The sequence below is a fragment of the Thamnophis elegans genome, chromosome 2 (assembly GCF_009769535.1).
Source record: "Thamnophis elegans isolate rThaEle1 chromosome 2, rThaEle1.pri, whole genome shotgun sequence".
NCBI lineage: Eukaryota > Metazoa > Chordata > Lepidosauria > Squamata > Colubridae > Thamnophis > Thamnophis elegans.
Genome location: NC_045542.1, coordinates 873,458 through 895,093, shown reverse-complemented (window position 1 = coordinate 895,093; position 21,636 = coordinate 873,458). Strand labels below are relative to the sequence as shown.

Below are 21,636 nucleotides of genomic sequence, written 5' to 3'. Positions count from 1 at the left end.
ATTCCCGGGCTGAAGGGCGCAGAGGGAGCGTCCTTCGCTGGGAGTGAGGCGCCTGGTTTGACGAGGGGCGAGGCAGGGCGCAGTCACAAGGGGGCGAAATCTTTCCAACCAGCTTCCCTGGCGTAGCGAAGCGGGACGGCGGAGGCTGAGACGATGCTCGGTTAGCGCGCTCGGCGTCTTTCCGAGGCTGCTTACAATCTGGAGGACGTAAAGAAGACGACAGCCGGGAGTAAAGAAAGTGCTTCATACGGCAAGGTAAGGACGCTGCCCGCCCCTTCTCCCCACCTGTTGCTGAGCTTCCGCATCCCCGCTGGGCTCGGTGCTAAGGACTGTTAACTGACTGCTGGGCTAAGCAACCCGAGGGTCCGTTTACAGCCACATTAGCTGTTGTCTCGAGGGATGGAAGGACGTTGGCTTCACATAAACAGAGTTTAATAGGAGGGTCCCAATCTGGATGGATGGCTGTTGGTTGGTTATGTGCTATTAGGTCGTTGTCCACTCAACAGCACAAGTTTTCCTTCCCTCCACCTTTCTCAGCATTTTAAAGGGAGCTATGATGGTGTCCAGAGAAAGGTGGATAATGAAAGTCTTGGATAATAAGTAAAATGTATATAACTGAATGCAATTTTCTAATATCCTGCAATGTCAGACAAGAATGTCAACAAATGCAGGCGGGGGGGGGGGGGGGACAAGAAAAGAAGCAGAATTCTTTTTCAAAACATCAGAGGAATCACCGCAAACGTTTACAGCGAGGGGAAGAGGTCCATAGTCTTTTCCTCCCTCCTGCCCAGTTCTCACATGGGCCCATTGGCTCCTTTGCTGATTTCCTCTTGGTCATCAGTTCTGCATTTCTGCCTTGGGCCAAACAAAAGGCGCAAGGGAAGTTCTAGGCCAGGTGTGGACGGGAGAAACAGGCTCAGATTCAACACAAACAAGGCAGAATGGCCATTCCTTCAGAAGTCGGCTAATGCCGGCTTAGTGGCAATCTTGGCTGTTGCTGTAGTGGTGCTTTGTCATGGTGAGTAAGCTTACAACTTGGAGAAGCTGACGGAAGCCAATTGAAGTTATGGTTTGGAGAGACTTTGCCAGCTCTTTAGTTTTTCTAAATAAGACTATGCATGAGTGATAATCATCTCACAAAAAGATTACTGTATTATAATTCGCTTTACACGAGACTTCCCTTGGTTAACATATGGAGGAGAGTTCTTGAGAGATGGCCATACTCCTCAAGGCCCGTCCCAGATCATCTCAGAAGGCAATAAATGCAGACCTGGATTCAATTTGTGCATTGATAGCAATGGATCCAGGAAATCCACTTCTGTGCCTCAGTACTTTATTTACATCCTTCCCTAATAAGGGGAAGTTGGAGATAAGATAATGGTGCGGCCATGGTGGGGTGTCTTCAGGGGTGGCCTTGATTCAGTGGAATATAATTAAATAAAGGATGGCCAGAATTGTTGCCTATTCTATTTTAAAACATGGGATAGAACATAGAACACGTTACCTGTGAACGTGATTGTGTTTACTGGCGCCTGAGATGTGATTTTTAGAAAGACCATTTAATGGCCTAGTATAATGTGTGAACTCGGCCTATAGCAGTTAGACTTATATACCGCTTCATAGGGCTTTCAGCCCTCTCTAAGCGGTTTACAGAGTCAGCATATTGCCCTCCCCAGTCTGGGTCCTCATTTCACCCACCTCGGAAGGATGGAAGGCTGAGTCAACCTTGAGCCGGTGAGATTTGAACCGCCGAACTGCAGATAGCAGTCAGCTGAAGTGGCCTGCAGTACTGCACCCTAACCACTGCGCCACCTCGGCTGAATACAAATAATTGGGGACAGTAGAACAGGGACGGTAGGCACATTGGTGCACTTATGCACACCCCTTAAAGACCTCTTAGGAATGGGGTGAGGTCCACAGTAGACAGTTTGAGGTTGAAGTTTGGGGGGTTTGAGGATGTAACAACGGAGTCAGGTAGAGCATTCCAGGCATTGACATGAGATGAAGAATTTACATCCCCCCCCCCCCCACCTAAATTCTAAGGACAGGACGTGACTTTTAGGACATAATAGGTTCACCACATTGAAATAGTAAAATAGACAAGGCTCACTACACGCGCAACCCCCTGGAGCATCTCAGTAACAAAAACCCCGAACCCACTCCCACAGCCAATGGGTCAGCCACCCCAGAAACAGGCTGCTGTCACTCAAATTTCTGGAAAGCCAAATAAACAGAGACCCCCTTTCCACGTAGCCAGACTCCATTTTATTTCCAGCATTTTTCTCCCGGCTTCGAACCAGCCTGGATTTTTATTCCACCAAGGGAATAATGATAGAACAAATTCCTTAATTCTATCCAGTTTGAACATTTGTTTCTCATGCAAAATTAGTTCCGGTTGGTTTTCTTCCATCAGGATTCCTAGTTATGAGTGGCTAAACCTTCTCCTCCTGTCCTAAATAGCCTGTTTTTTAATCTTTTCTTGAGCTTTTCACTTTCTTTGTCTGCCATCACTAGTTTACCTCAGAGAATATTATGCATGGCCACAGAATCAGTTCAACTTGTTCCTTGAATTCCTGTAATTTGTTAGTGTCATCATGTTGTTCTGAAATCTATTTGGCTATCATGAAAGAGTTTCATTCACAGTTCTAGTGGAAACAGCATGAAACCTTTTCTCAACTCTCTTTTCAGAATCTCTTTGTTTAGAAATGTTTATGGGATTCTTGGATTGTGAGAATATTTTTACAAAAAATGCAATTTCCAAGTAATGAGGAAGAATTTGGTTTTCCAACGTCTACCTATTGTCACACATAGAAGTCAACAATTGTTGCTAATTTTCTGATTTGGGCAACTTTGGAATACACATATATCACCTTTGGTTGGATGGACAGTATTAAGTTCTAAATATAATAGAACTCTAGTATCTCTGGACATAATTATATTCATTAAATAGCTATGGAATGGAATGTATAATAAAACAGATTCAATTCCTTTTCCCATGCTAAATTGACTTTTTGAGGAAAACCAACATTAAAAATGGGAAGAGAATGATATGGAAAAATTGGATGAAAGTGGGATATTGACTTTGGGAAAATTGATAGATGATGAGAATGGATTTTTAATATACATTGCGTTGACAAACAAGTATCTGTCAGATGTAACTCTGGCAATATTTACAGGTACAACATTTGTTAACATTATTTGGACCAGCAATATTTTTGTCTTCTGAGACACATGAAATAATAAAACTAGTTCAATCATTTAAAAAACACCTACTATTAGTTTTTATAGATATGTTACGAATAAATCAATTTGATATCCAAAGGTAAGAGATAAGTGGAATAAAGAATTAATTCCTATATTGTCCAGGCAATGGAACAGTGTCTTAATTATTCTCATTGACTAAATGATATCTGATTCACTGTCCAGATAACCTATAATTGACTGACTTACTGAAGGAAACGTACAGTGTGTAAATCATAGAATCCTAGGGGTGGAAGGAACCTTGGAGATCTTCTAGTCCAAATCTCTGCCCAAGATAGGAAGACCATCTTGGACAAATGGTTGTCCAGTCTTTTCTTGAAAACATCACCGATGGAGCTCCCACAACTAAGGGATGTAAGCTGTTCCGTTACTTAATTGTTCTCATTGCAAGAAAAATCCTCTTTAGTTCCAGGCTGAATCTTCCTTTGAAGAGTTTCCACCTTGTCCTGCCCTTGGGTGTTATGGATAATACATTGACCCCCCTCCCTCTTACCTGTGACAGCCCTTCAATTATTGGAAGACTGCTATTGTATCTCCATTGAGCCCTTTCTTCATTAGACTAAATTTGGGGTGCTTTAACTTGGGTTCCTTCAGGAGGTGGGATTTGAAGGTGGCTGTTCAGCGGTGGCTGTTCAGGGGTGGGTTCCGGCCAGCTTTACTGCCTCTTTGTGCACCTGCTGGATGTGCACTATGCACACATGCACAGTTCAATTAAAGATTTTCTGCGCATGCGCAGGACTTAAAAACAAGATGGCGGCGCCAACAGCACCGACCAGAGAACCGGTTCAGGAGCATGGCAGGCCTCGGTTGCTGCCGGCTCCAGTGGCCCATACCTCTACTGGTTCGTCTGAACCAGGCTGAACTGGTGGGAGCCCAACTCTGTGGCCATTCTAACTCATGGTCAAAGGTCTTTTTCTTTTGCCAAATGTACAAGTTACTCCAAGAATTCTGTTCTATGCTTTATCTACTTTCTTTTTATCCCAGAATGTTGCCCCTCACAGACTTGTTGCTAGAGAAACTGGCTGTGGAGAAAACCTGGTTCCGAACCATGGTTATCTCCAGCCTGCTGCTGTGCTTGCTGGCCCTCCTCATCCAACAATGTTTGAAAGTCTTTGACATCTGCTACCGTTATTATGTCAACTGCCAGAGACTCCGCAGCTTCCCACAGCCGCCTCGCTTCAATTGGCTCGTAGGCCACTTGGGAATGGTAAGTCCGGCTAGGATAAGGAATGGAAAGATGCCAACATCTAAACGTTTGCACACGCGATCACTACAGGAGATCTGAAATGCTGCCCACAGATGCTTCTCCTAGATCTCACCACAACCTTGAGGCCTATGATGGACAGAGCCACAAGGATAGTACATCTCTCAAATTCCGGCGGAAGGGAAATAGAACAAGAATTGCTGGAAAGTTAATTGATAAGGAGTAGAACTCTGTGGCTTAGTGGTTAACACATGTCTGCCTAAGATGCAATACAGCACAGGTTCTAATCCCAGTTAAGGGTATGGCTAGCTGATGAGAGCTAAATAGCTTGAAATAGATCTATACTAGTCTCCCTTTATTTATTTATCAGCACAAATACAACACAAATGTAACAAAGGCAACAGTAAAATATTGGGCTTTCTGTCTGGATGGTCTCTTGTGACGATCCGATGGACAGAGAATGGAAGCAGTTAGCTTCCTCCCATATTTGGGCATACCAGGGTTGTAACTCTAAAATACATACATACATACATACATACATACATACATACATACATACATACATACATACACACACATACATATATACATATATATATGTATACATATATACATATATATATATATATATATATATATATATATATATATACATATATATATGTATACATATATATGTGTGTGTGTGTGTGTGTGTATATATATATATATATTTGTGCTGATAAATAAATAAAGGGAGACTTCAGCACAAATTAAAAAAAACACAAATATAACAAAGGCAACAGTAAAAATATTGGGTTTCTGTCGTGATGGACTCTTGTGACAAGCCGATTGACAGATGACAGATGATGGAAGCAGTTAGCTTCCTCCCATAATTGGGGCTTACCAGGGGTTGTAAAAATCATATATATATATACATACATATATACATACATACATACATACATACACACACACACATACACACACATACACACACACAGACACACACAGACACACACACACAGGATGAATCATTGTCATGCCATTTGTTCCAGCTCTCTATTGAGAATACAAGAGAAGCGGCAACTAGCTAATCTTGCTGGGGAGCTAGAAAGGGGATATTTATAGGCTCTGGAAATATATAATTCATCCTTTCTCCAATAGGCCCCAGGTTATTCTTGTTCCAAATTTTGGCTCTTTGGGGAAGATACATGTCAACCTCTCGCTTGTATTTGCTCATGCATCCCACCCTGGGGCAGACAGGGCCTTTTTGCTAATTAATTCTTCCAAATTAATGCCACTGACAAGGCAGTATAAAAAAAGAAATCTCCAGGACAACTGAGATGTGATGTTTGCCATATACAGTAAGTTGTCCTGGCATGCTTTAAAAAAGTGCTGGAGGAGAGAGAAAAAAGAGCTGATTATTATCATGAAAATAAGGGAAAAGACTGTTAATTTATTCCTTTCTTTCAGACAGATTCCTTTCTCCAAGCTGCCCTTGCTGTTTTGCAAGAGAAGATGTGCTTTCCATTATAAATTGTGCATTGGTGGAACCATTGTATCGACTAAAAGCCTTGTAGCCCTCATATCATGATCCCAATTCTATTTGCCATTTTCCCACTGATTTGGCTTTATTTATTTATGATTAAGGAAATCAATCTCTAGTTTTTATTATTTACATTTCTTCTGTTCAATGCCGTCTTAATATGTTTTATTTCGCTCTTAGTTAGATTCTTTAAAGGCAATCTTGAACTCCAGAACCACTGTGGATAACTTACATTAAAAAAGAACCGATAACAAACAGAAGAAACTCTGAATGTCCAGAAAAGACAAACTCCATATATTATCCCCTTCCCCAAAAAACCGTCAGAACAAAACAGTTGGGAAATGTGAGAATAAGGAGATTTTTAAGGACTTTAGGGTGGTGGATGATGCTTGGATATCAGGAGGATGCCGTTCCAAAGAATATGCACCACAACAGAGAAAGTTCTCTTTCTGGCTCACCACAGATGGCATTATTAGAAGGACATGAAAAACATGTAGCCTGGTGGAACTGTAGCACTTGGAGAAGCCTGCCTAGACTTGATGAAAAGGAAAGGAGATGATTGCGTTCTTAGTCAGTGCCCCTGCATTTCTATTGCTCAATGGAGTTTAGTAGAACTGTAGATGCTTCCAACATATGGACATGACCTCAACATAGATTCAATAGCGTCCCTTCAGAGCAAAGCTCTTCCTTGTAGTCTTTCTCCAATCTCTCTTCTTTCTTCGGCCAACTAGCCCTATATCTTTCTCCTCCTGTCTGCACCAGCATTCAATGCCTTCGTTCATTGCAGATTACACCCACTGAAGAAGGTATGGCCAAATTGGTCCAGATTGTAAGCGCCTTGTCCCCGACATTTATCGTGTGGATGGGACCCTTCTTGCCAGTCTTCTCATTGGTTCATCCTGATTATATCAAGCAAGTCCTAACAGCATCAGGTACTGTGGTGGTGAGTGGTGAGGAAACTGGGAATAGATTGGGGGGAGGGTTTCCACAATTAATTGGCAAAGACTCTGTAGAGCCTTGTGGGCACTGACTGCGTGTCCAGGTTGGATTCACATTGCAAAAGACCTGGTTTATTTAAAGGTGGATGGAATCGCAAGTAGATAAAGCCATATAATTAGGCCATAAGCAAAGGTTGGCAATTCTCTGTAGCAGGGATCACTGAACCCAAAGCAAAGCCATGGACAGGCTCACTGCAGAGAGGCTCAGATTAGGAGCTCCACCCCAAGGCCAAATCTAGGCTTTGTGATTTCTCTAAGGATATAATACTTGGGGGGGGGGAGCAGCTTGTCAAGGAAATTCAGCCTTTTGACCAATTTATTTGTATTGGATTTACCTATGTGTTAAGATTATTTATTTGAAGATGCTAAAATACAGGTTTTTAATGAAAAAAGTATTGGGAACCTTAATTTTAAGATTGTTGTGATTTTTTTTTCATAATTTGGATTTGTGTTAATCTGTCTACATACTATTAAAACACTCATTTCTGTAACATTTAACTGGGTGAAACAGCACATCATAGAGCCATAATTTTTGAACCAAGGGTCCTCAAATGGACTAGCTTACAGAAAGTATCCAAAATCCCAGGTCTCCCGTAGAACTGAAATTTGGCAAACTTTATAAAACATTTTATGATGTAAACATTATCATAAAGCAGTTTATGACATAGTGCAGATGTCATAAAACATTTCCTGTGGTTTAACTCCTGATGGTTGACTATGCTATGCAGCTCAACATGGGCTACTTTCAAGGGATAGTATGACGATTCCTGGGGTTGGATTGGAAGAGTTCTAAGAACTCAAGAATTCTATGGATTGAAATTGTTCCTTTATGACTGTTGATTTCAACTGGCATCACAATGGATTGTATTTGAGATCCCCCCCCCCCCGAAATATCCAATATTATAATATATAGCACATATATGATACACAGAATATTACTCAATATAAAATGTTTCATATATATTGTAAGCCACAAAACCACTCTGTAAAGTCAGGAATGCCCAACACTGATCCTAAAACCTCTCAATGTGCCACTAAATCACACATATCTCACATGTCTCTGATATGTTAAGTAAGTATGAAATACATAATAAACAAAGACGTGGAATCAATTACATTTTCATTTTAGTTAAATTGACATTGAAATACATTAAGCTATTGGTTTTCTTGATCTGCAACCACAGATCTTTGGAGTATTGATCCTACTTAAAAGCCAACGATGGCCTTCTCTCCAAACTCCTCATTCACTCCTTTTCTACTGCAAGCTGGGAGGCACCAGTCTAAGCTAATACACGTTTTCTGTGAATCCAACCAAGGAGGATCCAATTCATACCCGTAGTTGTGATACTATCATGGTTTTTGGCACGCACACCTCAGTTTCCCGATTGGCTGTTCCACAAGATGGGATGGCTTTAATTCCAATGTAGGAGTTGGACCTTCCTAGATGTTCTGGGTGGGAATTCTGGGTTTAATAGCCAAAATGAAGATTATGCTGGGAAGACTGATAAAAATCAATATTCATATGACATACAGTAAGTGAGTTTTTGGAATGTCTAGTAGAAATCCATTGTAATTTTTTTGGGATATTTCTACTTCTTTTTCCTTATGGGCCCTCTTTATCATTGCACACAGGGTTTTGTGGTAAATGAATTTTCATTTGATCTCTGTATGCTTATTAGGTTGTGACTGCAATCAATCACAATGACCCAGTAGTTGGTCCCAATCCACAAAGACTAAAAGCCTATAAGTGGAACTGCTGGGGAAGAAATGATTGGCTCAAGACACCCACAACTGCTCTGGACAGCAGCTCCTCATCAGGAGGCTGCGAGACTGGAGACCAGTTGATTTAGAGCAGTGGTTCCCAAACTTGGCAACTTTAAGACTTGTGGACTTCAACTCCCAGAATTCTCCAGCCAGCAGAGCTTGATATAAGTTGGAAATGATGGACCTGTAAATAATATCAACTGTATCGTTATTGCTTAATTCCTGCAGTGGCATTGCCCCAGGTTGACTAGCAAGGAAAGAGCTAATGATTGGTGAGGTACAAAGGGCAAGGCAATTGTCAGTCAAGTAATAAGGCAAATGTTTAAGAAAGATCACTTGCCTTTTAATTCTTACAGATTACAGATTAGAGCAGAGCTGGCTAGAGAATTCTGGGAGTTGAAGTCCACAAGTCTTAAAGTTGCCAAGTTTGGGAACCACTGATTTAAAGCTCTGGGAGACAAGAGCTAAACGAGAGTTGGGGCCTTTGAAAGGGTGCTGACTTCTGACACTTCTTTCGTTCACCACTTTCAGAATTTTTTTTTATAAACAGCAAAGCCTTTAAACTTTTATTTTAGAAAGTTGAAAACGGATAAAGGTCCAGATAAATTGGAAATAAGGTTTTGAAATTAATTATAAAGAATCCTTCCATGGGAAATTGCTTTTATTTTGAATTTTTTTTTTTAATAAGACTTTAAAAATTGGACACCGGGGCACTAGAAGAAGCTAACAATTAAAGGAGAGAAATCAAACTCAACTTACAAATGCAGGATGAAGCAAAGTATTTTAACGTTGGCTATATTGAGAGGGATTTGACTGTGTTGGCTTCTAACATCTCCTCTCTTGTATCAGATTGATGGCAGAATTTAAAAAAGGAAATTGAAACATATTCTAAACAAGAGCTTTAATGATGTTACACTCGAACAAAGCCTATATAAATAATGCAAAAAAAAATACATGGAGAAAATGCCCTCCAAGGAAATTTTCTTCCTTTCTTGATATAAGCTGGACATGACGGACCTATAAATAATATCAACTGTATCGTTATTGCTTAATTCCTGCAGTGGCATTGCCCCAGGCTGACTAGCCAAGGAAAGAGCTAATGATTGGTAAGGTACAAAGGGCAAGGCAATTGTCAGTCAAGTAATAAGGCAAATGTTTAAGAAAGATCTCTTGCCTTTCAATTCTTACAGATTACAGATTAACAGAGTTGGAAGGTACCTTGTAGGTCATCTAATCCAACACACACACACACCCCAAGGAGAATCTACACCATTTCTGATTGTTCCCATTGTCAGAAAAATTCTCCTTATTTCTAGGTTGAATCTCTCCTTGATCAGTTTCCATCCATTATTCCTTCTCTGGCCTTCAGATGCTTTGGAAAACAAGTTGACCCCCTCCTCTCTGTGGCAGCCCCTCAAATATTGGAAGACTGCTATCCTGTCTCCCCTGGTCCTTCTCTTCACTAGGCTAGCCATGGCCAGTTCTTGTAACCTTTCTTCATATGTTTTAATCTCCAGTCTCCTAATCATCCTGGTTGCTCTTCTCTGCACTCTTTCTAGAGTCCCAAATCTATTTTATAGTGTGGTGACCAAAATTGGATGCCGGATTCTAGCTGTGGTTTTACTAAGGCTTTATAGAGTGGCATTAGTACAGGGGTGTCAAACTCGCGTCGTCACGGCGGCGTCAGATGACGCATTGAGACTTTTCCCCCTTTCGCTAAACTGGGCAGGGGGCGGGGCCAGCACGTGATGCATCTGGCCCACGGGCTGCGAGTTTGACAACCCTGTATGAGTCCCTCACTCGATCTTGACTGAATCCCTCTGTTAACGCAACCTCTTTGCCACCTCACAGTGTTGGCTCATATATGACTGCTGAGGAACATGAAGTTTTAGGGACGTTATTCTCAGAACTGGGAGGTAGGAACTATTTTACTGTTTTTACAGAGAGCAGCAGGAAAACTGTTTCTCTGTTTTTCTCTGCAGCTGATACGGCTCCCAAGGACAAATTCTTCTACGGCTTCCTGAAGCCCTGGCTTGGTAAAATACCTCTTGCTTTATTTTAATAGATGGTTATGCAAAATTGCTCTAACACGCAATAACAGGCAACGGTGTTTTTAGGACCATAAAATGTTTTTTAAAGAAAAGTACTACCCATAGACATACAGGTAGTCCTCGCTTAGCAATCCTAACTGGGATGGGCGACTCCATTGCTAAATGCTGCAATTTTTTAAGTGAAAAGCCATGTGTCAGAACCTCTCCATTAGATAATTAGGAAAGAAGACCACGAGACTCCATGAGTAGAAATCAAGTGTACTTTTACTAATTATAAATGATTAAAGGCATAGCGAAGCGAAGACTGATTATTTAGGCGCGAAAGCGATTGATATGTAGAATAACCCATTCCCCACCCCTTGGCATCCCAGTTACAGTCCCATCATAATTCTCCCAAGTGTCAGGTGTGAGATAACTTCAAAAGGCATCACGAAGATGGAATGTCGGTGCCGTTAGTCCTGGCGGGAATCTCCCACGCATGCGTAGTCTGACAGGCAGCTGAGCTCCAGAACCTTCCTCCAGACAATGAGTAACCCCTCCCAAATACCATGCCCTCCCTCCCCGTTTCATGGCAGCCGAAGCAGCAGCAAAGCAGAGGCTGACACCATGTGACTCTGCCCTACAACAGTTCTGACAATCCCAGTTACTATTGTTGAGTGAATAGGCCAGGAACCGCCTGCATCCCAGCCATTCGGAAGAAGGTAAGGGATTGCCTCCACTTTAGCTTTCCCCCCCCCATCTCCCCCCATCTCTGCCCTTTTGCCCACACCATCTGGCCCTGCCTGCCCCCCCCACCTGCCACTCTTGGCTGGAACCTTCTTTTGCCCCACTTCCTTTGACGTGCCCTTCATTTGCACCAACACAACCAGGGCCTTATTTTGAGACTGGCCAGATGGGTGAGCCCAGTGAATACTGAAGACAATGGCCAAAGTCAGCTGGGGGTGAGGGGCAGTGGGAGGGGTTGTACGTGTGAGTGGGCCTAAATTTTATCCACCTTGCTACAGGGATACTGGAACAGCTGGAACTTTGAAGGCAGGTCCATTCAGCACCACTGTAGCTTCAAATGGTTGTTGAATGAATGGTCATTAAGTGAGGACTTACATGTACATACATGCCCATCGTTCTGTACTGTTTCAGGGTAAGCAAAATAAAGTCGCTTCCTCCGAAATGGTGCAGCATGATGGGCGTGCGTGTACATGCAGTCCAGAAAAAGTAAGAGTGTTACATCAACGAAACTGAAGTCATGGGATAAGAAAAGGAAAACAGGAAAAACCAGTTTACATTAACATACACCACGCCTCTCCTTCTTTATCATTACTGTGAACGTTTGAATGGAGGTTGGGAAACGTATGGAGGGGCGGGGGGAGACCTGGGATAACCTGTCAAAAGGCAGCAGGTGGATCGGATGACAACTTAAGCCAGCTAGAGAGAAATCTGGGAAGGACTTCAAATCATTGCCAGAAACTCTGCCTCAATCAATATAAATGAGGTCCACCCCCATAATTTAATGCCCCCCCCCTCACCGTGCCTCCTGAGCATTCACGTGTGACACATACACCCCTGCTGCTCCGCAGATGCGCACACAGCTTTCTTGGAGCCTGGGGAGGCCAAAAAGGGCCTCCCCCGCGCCCCCTGCAGGCTCTCCGGAGGCCAGAAACAGCCCATTTTCAGACTTCCGGGGGGCCCGGTCTGTTTTTCACCCTCTCCAGGCTCCAGAGGCTTTCTAGGAGCCTGGGGAGGGCAAAAAATGGCTCACTACACAAACCAGAAGTTTGTGAACGGACTTCGAAGTTGCCTGTTAGGTTGCTTTTTTCCTCCAGAGGCTTCAGGACGAAAAACAGCCCAACGCACAAACTGGAAGTCCATCCCGAATTTCCGGTTTGTGCATTGGGCAGATTTTAGCTCTCTGGAGGCTTCAGGGAAGCCTCCGGAGGGTGAAAAACGGCCAAGAACCAAGGCAGAAAATCAGCTGGCCAGTACGCACATGAGTCCTGAAGCTGACAGGGCAACACTTTGCATGCCCTCAGAAATGGCTCCGCGTGGCACCTGTGGTACGCATCCCATAGGTTGGCCATCACGGGCTAAGGGTATCTTACAGATGGAGCAGCTGCCAAGATGTACTTTATAGTTAGTTCAAATGGTTTGTTTTGTTTACGTTGAAAGATTGTCTCTGATTATCACAAGCCCCACTGTGTTATGACCCAGGTGGTAAAGGCCAGGGGGGCTTCCGGAGAGTTCTTTCTCTTAATACAGGGCTGCGTCACATTCTGGCCACGTCCACACCCGATATAGCGAAGGGGGGAAAAGTAGCAATAGCAGTTAGACTTATATACCGCTTCATAGGGCTTTCAGCCCTCTCTAAGCGGTTTACAGAGTCAGCATATCGCCCCCAACAACAATCCGGGTTCTCATTTTACCCGGAAGGATGGAAGGCTGAGTCAACCTTGAGCCGGTGAGATTAGAACCGCCGAACTGCAGAACTGCAGTCAGCTGAAGTAGCCTGCAGTGCTGCACTCTAACCACTGCACCACCTCAGCTCGATACATCACGTTACAATGCCATAACAGTGCAAGTTTGACACCTCTGTCTTAATATCCGTTTCAGCCAAAGGCCCTCTAACAACCGGTAAGGCTCCCCCCCCCCCAACGCTACCCTGCAGGCAGCCACTTTAACCCCCAAACAGCCCCATAGGACAAAGGACGCCCAGAGAGTAGGGGCTTGCTCCCAGGGCAAGGCAGAGGAACTTTGCCTCAATCGTTTTTCTCGCCACAGGAGATGGATTGTTACTGAGCAGTGGGACAAAGTGGGCACGGCACCGGCGCATGCTCACTCCTGCTTTTCATTTTGATATCCTGAAGCCTTATGTGAAAATCTTCAATCAGAGCACAGACATCATGCATGTAAGCTCTTCTGAAACTTTCTTCCCCTTCCCCTCCTCACTAAATGTCTCTGCACCTCTGCATCTAGATCAGTGTTTCTTAACCTTGGCAACTTTAAGTCCTGTGGACTTCAACTCCCAGAATTCCCCCAGCCAGCTCTGCTGGCTGGGGGATTCTGGGAGTTGAAGTCCACAGGACTTAAAGTTGCCAAGGTTAAGAAACATTGATCTAGATGTACAACTGAAATGGGAAGGAAACAGGAGTTTAAGTTCTTATGGCATCTTATGATATAGCAATAGCAGTAGACTTATATACCGCTTCATAGGGCTTTCAGCCCTCTCTAAGCGGTTTACAGAGTCAGCATATCGCCCCCAACAACAATCCGGGTCCTCATTTTACCCACCTCGGAAGGATGGAAGGCTGAGTCAACCCTGAGCCGGTGAGATTTGAACCGCTGAACTGCTGATCTAGCAGTAGCCTGCAGTGCTGCATTTAACCACTGCGCCACCTCGGCTCTTATCTTTGAGCGCTCACGGCTCTTTTGTGAGCATTCCTTCTAACATTGGGACAGAGAGATCATTCCGTTCTTACACAATGTATGTTGTAATTGGTATCTTATTTCAAATGTCTTTCTTTCTCCCTTCCTCCTTCCCTCTCTCTCTCCCTCTCCCTCCAACCCTCCTTTCCCAATAGATATATTTATATATATCTCAGGTGGCACACAGAGACACATCTGCTGGCATGCGGGCTGTCATCTCCAGGGTGCATACGTGTGCGGGCCAGCTGCTTTGCGGCCTTTCGGAGGGCCGAGGGAGGCTGTTTTCGCCCTCCCCAGGCTCCAGGAAAGCCTCTGGAAACTAGGGAGGGTGAAAAATGAGCCCAACAGGCCAACCAGAAGTTTGGAAACAATCTGTTTCTGGCTTCCAGAGGACCTCCGAGGGGGGGCACTTTCACCCTCTCCAGTCTCCAAAGGCTTTCCTGGAACCCATAAATGCCCCCCAGAGGCCCTCCGGAAGTCCATTTCTGAACTTCTGGTTGGCTCGCTGGACCCGTTTTTCTCCCTCCCCAGGTTCCTCCGGAAGCTTCCCTGAAGTCTGGGGAGGGTGAAAACTCCCCCCCCCCGTGCGGGGGGTTGTGCACACATGGGGGTAGAGTCACTCGCCCATGCACAGGTTGGTAGTGTGCATTGCATTGTGGGTGTGGGGCACGTATGCGCACAATGTTGCCACACATTTACAAAAAGGTTCACCATTACTGTTCTATCACATAATAGCCATTCTGAAATTTAAATATCAGACCTTCTCATATAAACAAATCAGATTTTGATATGGCAGTAATCTTAGAAAAGCTGAAATTGATATTGGGAGCACCGTAATACGAAATAATTTTGATTTGAATTCTGAAAACTTGGCACATTTGAGATACAGAAGACTTTGACAGTTTTTCATGCCCAATCAATATGAACATGATCTCTTCTTGCAATAGTTTTGTGGCCATACCAGAAACCGTTAGATGGGTAGATCTTAGATTCTGAACTAGAGCCTCTATCCCAGTGTTTCTCAACCTTGGCAACTTGAAGATGTCTGGACTTCAAGTCCCAGAATTCCCCAGCCAGCATTCGCTTCAAGTTGCCAAGGTTGAGAAACACTGCTCTATCCTATTGAGATTCTGTGGTGCCATATTAGGGCAATTTTATCATGGTTTTGTCAATATTTTATTTCATTTATTGTACACATACTTTATGTATATGTATTTGCTGATGCTTTATTTAAACATATATACATGATGTGGAGAGAGATGGCCAGATAACTGCTAAGGGACATGGCTTAATGAATAACATAATCATCATCAATGATTGAATGGCTTCTGTAGATGTCATATGCTAAGTAAAATAAATGCGCATAGTTCTCCACCTCTCTGTTCTATCTACCTTCTCTAAAATGTTCCCTATGCAGATAAGAAATATCAGTATTCTCTCTCCTTGGTTTATTCCCCAGGGATTTGCATAGCCCTTTGCTCATCCTGAATCACATCTGCCTTGGCCTTGTGCAAGATCTGGGCCACCCCCCTAACCCTGGTATCACTTTCTTCCTTTTCTAGATTTGATGTATTTGTTATCCATCTTTTTACAGGCCAAGTGGCAGAAGCTGATCTCAGCAGGCCCCATTTCTCTTGACATGTTTAAAGACATCAGCCTCATGACTCTGGACAGCTTGCAGAAATGTGTTTTCAGCTCTAATAGCAACTGTCAAGAGTAAGTAAATCAGCAGTATGAAGAAGTGCAATAAAAGGAAGATAAGCGTGAATGTATGTTATATTCTGGGAGGCCAATAACTGAATTTTTTTTCCAAATATATGGGCATACTGAAGCCAGGACTGCACAGAGGGAGAAATCTCAATTTTTGCAATTTCATTTCAGTAATAAATAATTGGCATGTGTTTTTCCACATGATGAGGCAAGAAACACATGGAATCTGTAGTCTAAGTCTTAAACTCAGCTTAACATCATTTTTAAAAATAAAGAATTCTCCCAAACAATTTCCCCAAACTCAGTGGGGAAAAAGAGAATGTTATGGATCCAGGCATTTTGCGTCAAAGCTGTTATCCTCTCAAAACATGTTATGTCTATCCCCAGCCTCCAAGCGGTGAGAACCTCTGCCCCAAATTGGCAGCCTAAATCTAGAAATAATCATTGCCTTTATAGATAAGTTTAATGTTATTAAAATTGCATTCAGACATTTGGGCTTCTACAAAAATAGAAAGAATGGATGATGTCAGAATATTACAGCATTCTTACTTACCCATTCAAAAAGATTCCCAATAGCTTAGTAACTTTGGATGTGTCTGGAATTTTGTTAGAGAAAGCCAACTCTTCTTTTACAGTAGGGCGTTAAAAGTCTTTAATTTTTTCAGAACAACAGCTCACATTTCTCAAAGTGATGAGAATTATCTCTTTGATCCAGAATATAGCAATAGCAGTTAGACTTACATACCGCTTCATAGGGCTTTCAGCCCTCTCTAAGCGGTTTACAGAGTCAGCATATCGTCCCCAACAACAATCCGGGTCCTCATTTCACCCACCTAGGAAGGATGGAAGGCTGAGTCAACCTTGAGCCGGTGAGATTTGAACCGCTGAACTGCTGAACTAGCAGCTGAAGTGGCCTGCAGTGCTGCACTCTACCCACTGCGCCACCTCGGCTCTTTAAAATATCATAAACAGAATAACTTTTCCCACATTTCAGCCTCAGCATATTGCATAAATATGCATAGAATTGCACTGTCAATCCTTTGGACGTTGAATCCATCAAATAGACTCAGGCTTTCTGATGAAGGCAGATGTTTCTGTTGTATCAGATGTATTGGAAAATAAAAAGAATTCCAGGTCAAAGCTTACTACAGATGCTTTTCTAACAGACGAGTGTTGTCTAATGCAGGGGTCCCCAACCTTTCGGACCTCAGGGACCACTAAATTCATAATTTTAAATCCCGCGGACCACTAATATGATCTGCCTAATGACTGGCTGGGTGGGTGTGGCTAGGTGGTCATGTGACCGGGTGGGCATGGCCAACTTGATGTCACTCGCGTTGAGGGGAGTCTTGCAGGCCTTTACTCTCCCCTCCCCTCCCAGCCACTCCTTGCCTGCCCGCCGGGGTTCCTTAGGGCCCCAATAGGAAGCAGTTGGTGGAGCTAAGCAGCCACCATACGGAAGAGTTGGCAAAATAGCTGGCTCAGTTCAATAGCAATAGCAATAGCAGTTAAGACTTATCTACTGCTTCATAGGGCTTTCAGCCCCCTCTAAGCGGTTTACAGAGTCAGCATATCGCCCTCAACAACAATCCGGGTCCTCATTTTACCCACCTCAGAAGGATGGAAGGCTGAGTCAACCCTGAGCCGGTGAGATTTGAACAACCGAACTGCAGAACTGCAGTCAGCTGAAGTGGCCTGCACCCTAACCACTGCGCCACCTCGGCTCAGATCGGATCTGACCGAGAAGGAGGTTCAGCAGAAGCACCTCACTGAGGACTGTTGGCTCTCCAAGCAGAGGGAAGACCTGCGGGAGTGCAAGGCCAGATATCAGTGCCTGGAGGTTCAACGGGCTGAGATAGTCAGCGAGTTGCAGGCCATGATGCAGTCCCACTGGAACGAGGCCCTCCGGCTCTTTGCCACCAGCGGTGCTTCCCTCCAGCCTTCGCCCAAAGCCCCAATCTAGGAGGCTGAAGCAGACCCCAAGTCGGAATTTTTGCCCCCCCCCTCCGGCCCACACAAAAAGACCCCAAAGGGGGAGAGTCTCTGTAGCAACACAAGCATTCATTGCACATATCTGGCCCAGGGGACGTACGTTTGAGGACTCCTGATTTAGTGCAATATAAAAAATGCAAAAAACTTTTGCGGACCACCCAAATTGGTGACCGCTGGTCTAATGAATGTTACAAGTGTAGAAAAAGAAAGCTACAAGGACATTTATGTTACATAGATATGTTAACATTCAGTTCTTCAGACCAATGGCATATATTACTCTAAGCCTGTGTTTCTCAACCTTGGCCACTTGAAGATGTCCGGACTTCAACTCCCAAAATTCCCCAGCCAGCAAATGCTGGTTGGGGAATTCTGGGAGTTGAAGTCCGGACATCTTCAAGTGGCCAAGGTTGAGAAACACTGCAGTCTAAGCAATGTTAAGACTTCCTTGTATTTCTTAAGAAAAAATATATTCTTGAATTCTAAGTGCTTCTTCCTATTGAATCTCTTACTCTTTTTCTTGTAACCTTTGGATACATTACAGGAAATCAAGTGACTATATTGCGGCCATCTTGGAGCTCAGCGCCCTTGTGGTGCACAGGCACAGTAAACTCTATTTGCACCCTGACTGCCTTTACTACCTGTCACCCCAGGGATACCGTTTCCGTCGTGCATGTAAAATTGTGCATCGTTTCACAGCAAATGTGATTCAGGAACGGCGAACGGCAATTAACCACTTGGGCGAGAATGTCTGGCTCTCGTTAAAGAAGGGCAAAACCATTGATTTCATCGATGTTTTGTTGTCAGCCAAGGTACGTATCTACTTAACTCTCAGACGTGGTTAGTGATATAAATTGCTTAAAGTTTGCTTAGCAAGGAGGCACTAAGTTCAATGTAAAGATGTTATCAATTTTCTATTCTTTTTTCCAATTTATTTTAGACTGTTTTTGTTAAAGATTTATACCGTGTATGAGTTCTGGGAAGTCGGGGGAGGGAAGGCGGGGGGGGGGTTGGGCGGGAGGGTGAGAGGGAGGGATGAATATTAGGCTTGACGAGTGGTGTTAGATTTTAATGTAATTTGATTCCACATGTATACTGTCTTCTCTTATTTATTTTTTCTCTTTAAAACTAGGATATGTTAAGTATATTGATATGGAAGCGGAAATACTCCGATGAGAGGAAGAGTGGGAAGCAGAAGGGAGAAGAAAGATAGGAAGAGAGGGATAGGAGAGAGGGTTAGGGGGGAAGATGAGGAGGATGATGATAAGGAGGAGTGGAATGCAGAGAGAGGAGAAGGAGAAAGGAAGTAGAGTAGGAGAGGATGATGGAGGGAAGATAGGAAGTAGGAGAGAGGGAGAAGAAAGAGGTGTATAGAGAGTAGAAGAGCTAATAATGGGTGTTAATGTTTTTGGGGTGCGTTGATGACAAGAGGAACTGATGTAATCATTATTTAATACTATATGATACTGGCTATGTATAGTATACATGTGATTGTATGTTATGAAAATGGAAATAAAAAAATTTTTTTTAAAAAAAAGATGTGATTAGATTAGATTAACAGAGTTGGAGGATTCCGTGTAGGTCATCTACTCCAATCCCCCACCCAAGCAGGAGACCCTACACCAGTGTTGGCAAACCTTTTCAGCACCAAGTACTAAATTGAGAAAGCACGTGCACGGGAAGAGCAGCTTCCTGGCATGCATGCGCAGGAGTGCCAGAAACTGGAAGAGCAGCACATGTATGCGCCGAGAAGCTGAGCTTTTGGTTTCCAGCATGCATATGCACGCCAATCACCTGGTCTTCCAGTTTCTGGCATGCATGTGTGTGTGAAGACTAGGTGGCCGGAACCCGGAGGATGTGTAAATTTAATTTAGAGCGCAAATTTAATTTAGCCTGCTCGCTGGTCTTGCAGCGCCTTGTGGGGAGATGGCGTCCCCTCCTCCTCCTGGAGCCCATTGTGACGCAGAGCATCGACTGCAGCTGGGCAGGGCCAGCCAGTGTCTCAGGGTAGAGAGCAAGTGCACGTCTCCCTGGGTGACCCAGGTGCGTGCAGCATCAACAAGCGAGATGAGAGGCAAGTCCAGGGGCGCTTCCCTCCCATTCTGGAATATGGAGCGAGTCTCCCTCCCCGCTGGCACCCATACCTTCTCTGCCCACGCGAGGAGTGACTGGGAAGGCAAGGGGTGGGGCCAGCCTGCTGGCAGGGAGCCACAGCAGGGGGACGAAAGAGTTCATTTATCTGGGAACCTGAAATGAATCTTGATTTAAATCATATGGTAAAAATCAGCCAAAGAAGAAGAAAGAACATCAGCAAAAAAAAAACACCCGATCCTCGACTGTTTTGGGAAATGGTTCAAGAGGGCAATGCATGAGAGAGGGGGGAGGATAGAGAAAGGGAGGGAAAGATAGAGAGAGAGATGAGAGAGAGAAAAGGAAAAAGAGAGAGACAGGAATGAGAAAATGATGGAGAGAGAGAATGAGACGGAAAAGAAAAAAATGAGAAAGAAGGGAAGAGAAAGGAAAGAAAGAAAAGAAAGGGAGGGAGCGAGAGGAAGAGAAAAACGAGAAAAGGAGGGAAGGAGAGAGAAAAAGAGATCCATTCCTTACAGAAAACACCCGGAGGCACAAAACCAGGGTGGGTGTGCCTGGGTGTGTGTCATGTGACTGGGTGGGAGTGATGTTGAGTTGGTCATGCCCACCCAGGTTTTGTGGTTCTCTGTTTTCTTTTCTGTGGGAACCCGTCCAAATGGCTCTGAGTGTTTAAGGGTGTTGCCTATTCCTGCCAGATTAGTTTCATCTGCAAATTTGGTAAGTTCCCCTTCTATTCCCTCATCTAAATCATTTATGAAGATATTGAAAAGTACTGGCCTAAGATGGAACCTTGTGGTACAGAGGTGGGTTCCTACCAGATTGCACCAGTTCAGGTGAACCGGTAGTGGAAATTGGGCCTGGGTCACCGAACCGGTAGGGACAGCAGGCTGGCCATGCCCCCAAACCAGCTCAGACGCTCACCCTGCCTCGCCTTCGCCACGTGCATCCACAGAACTACCTCCTCCGCACTAGCCCACCCCCATTCCCCATCAGCCAGCATCTCCCAAAGCCGCCGCTGTCGCAGCCGCAGCGGGGTTGGGGGCAGCCACATGGCTGCAAAGCTTGCCAAGCTGCTCCTCCTCCCCGCTGGGCTAGTGTCTCCCAAAGCAGCCGGTGTTTCAGCCACGGCAGGGTTGGGGGCAGCCTAGCAAGCTGGGCATCTGAAAATGGTGCAAAGGCAGGGACATCTCTCAGCCGCAGCTTTCTCAATGGGACTTAGAGGAAAGTAGCAGCTCACAGCTGCTAAATTGCACAAGATGCTCCCCCAGCAGTGCAGAGAGAAGCATCCGCTGCCCCCGGAGAGCAGAGGTGGAGGGGAGCAGGCCCCAAAAGGCTGCTCAACCAAGCCTTACCGCTTGACGGAAGTCAAGCACACGTTCATGTGCAGAAGCCGTGTGCGTGTTCATGTGCCGAAGCCGTGCATGCATGCATGCGCAGAAACTCTGTGCACACGCATGTGTGCACACTGACATTTTTGGCAAACCGGTGGTGGAATTATGTGAAACCCACCACTGATCTGGATGCTCATTGTTCTTCATCACATATGAAGAATGAATTCACACGAATGATGCTGTGTTTCTCCTCTTGAAAAGGCCGGTGTAGAATGCTGCTATTTACTAATAG

The 21,636-nt window shown here is 44.4% G+C and overlaps 1 protein-coding gene across 1 annotated transcript in view; it reads left to right on the top strand.

The window, feature by feature from the left end:
* Window positions 1–112: 112 nt before the first annotated feature.
* The window catches only part of LOC116502538 (cytochrome P450 4F22), a 33,130-nt gene continuing 11,606 nt past the window's right edge, over window positions 113–21,636 (top strand). The window contains exons 1-7 of the mRNA XM_032208418.1: window positions 113–255; window positions 4,246–4,468; window positions 6,781–6,925; window positions 10,738–10,791; window positions 13,579–13,706; window positions 15,818–15,939; window positions 18,467–18,734. Of these exons, the coding sequence (XP_032064309.1) occupies window positions 4,247–4,468; window positions 6,781–6,925; window positions 10,738–10,791; window positions 13,579–13,706; window positions 15,818–15,939; window positions 18,467–18,734 (939 nt within the window). The 5' untranslated portion in view covers window positions 113–255; window position 4,246. The remainder of the gene's footprint in view (window positions 256–4,245; window positions 4,469–6,780; window positions 6,926–10,737; window positions 10,792–13,578; window positions 13,707–15,817; window positions 15,940–18,466; window positions 18,735–21,636) is intronic.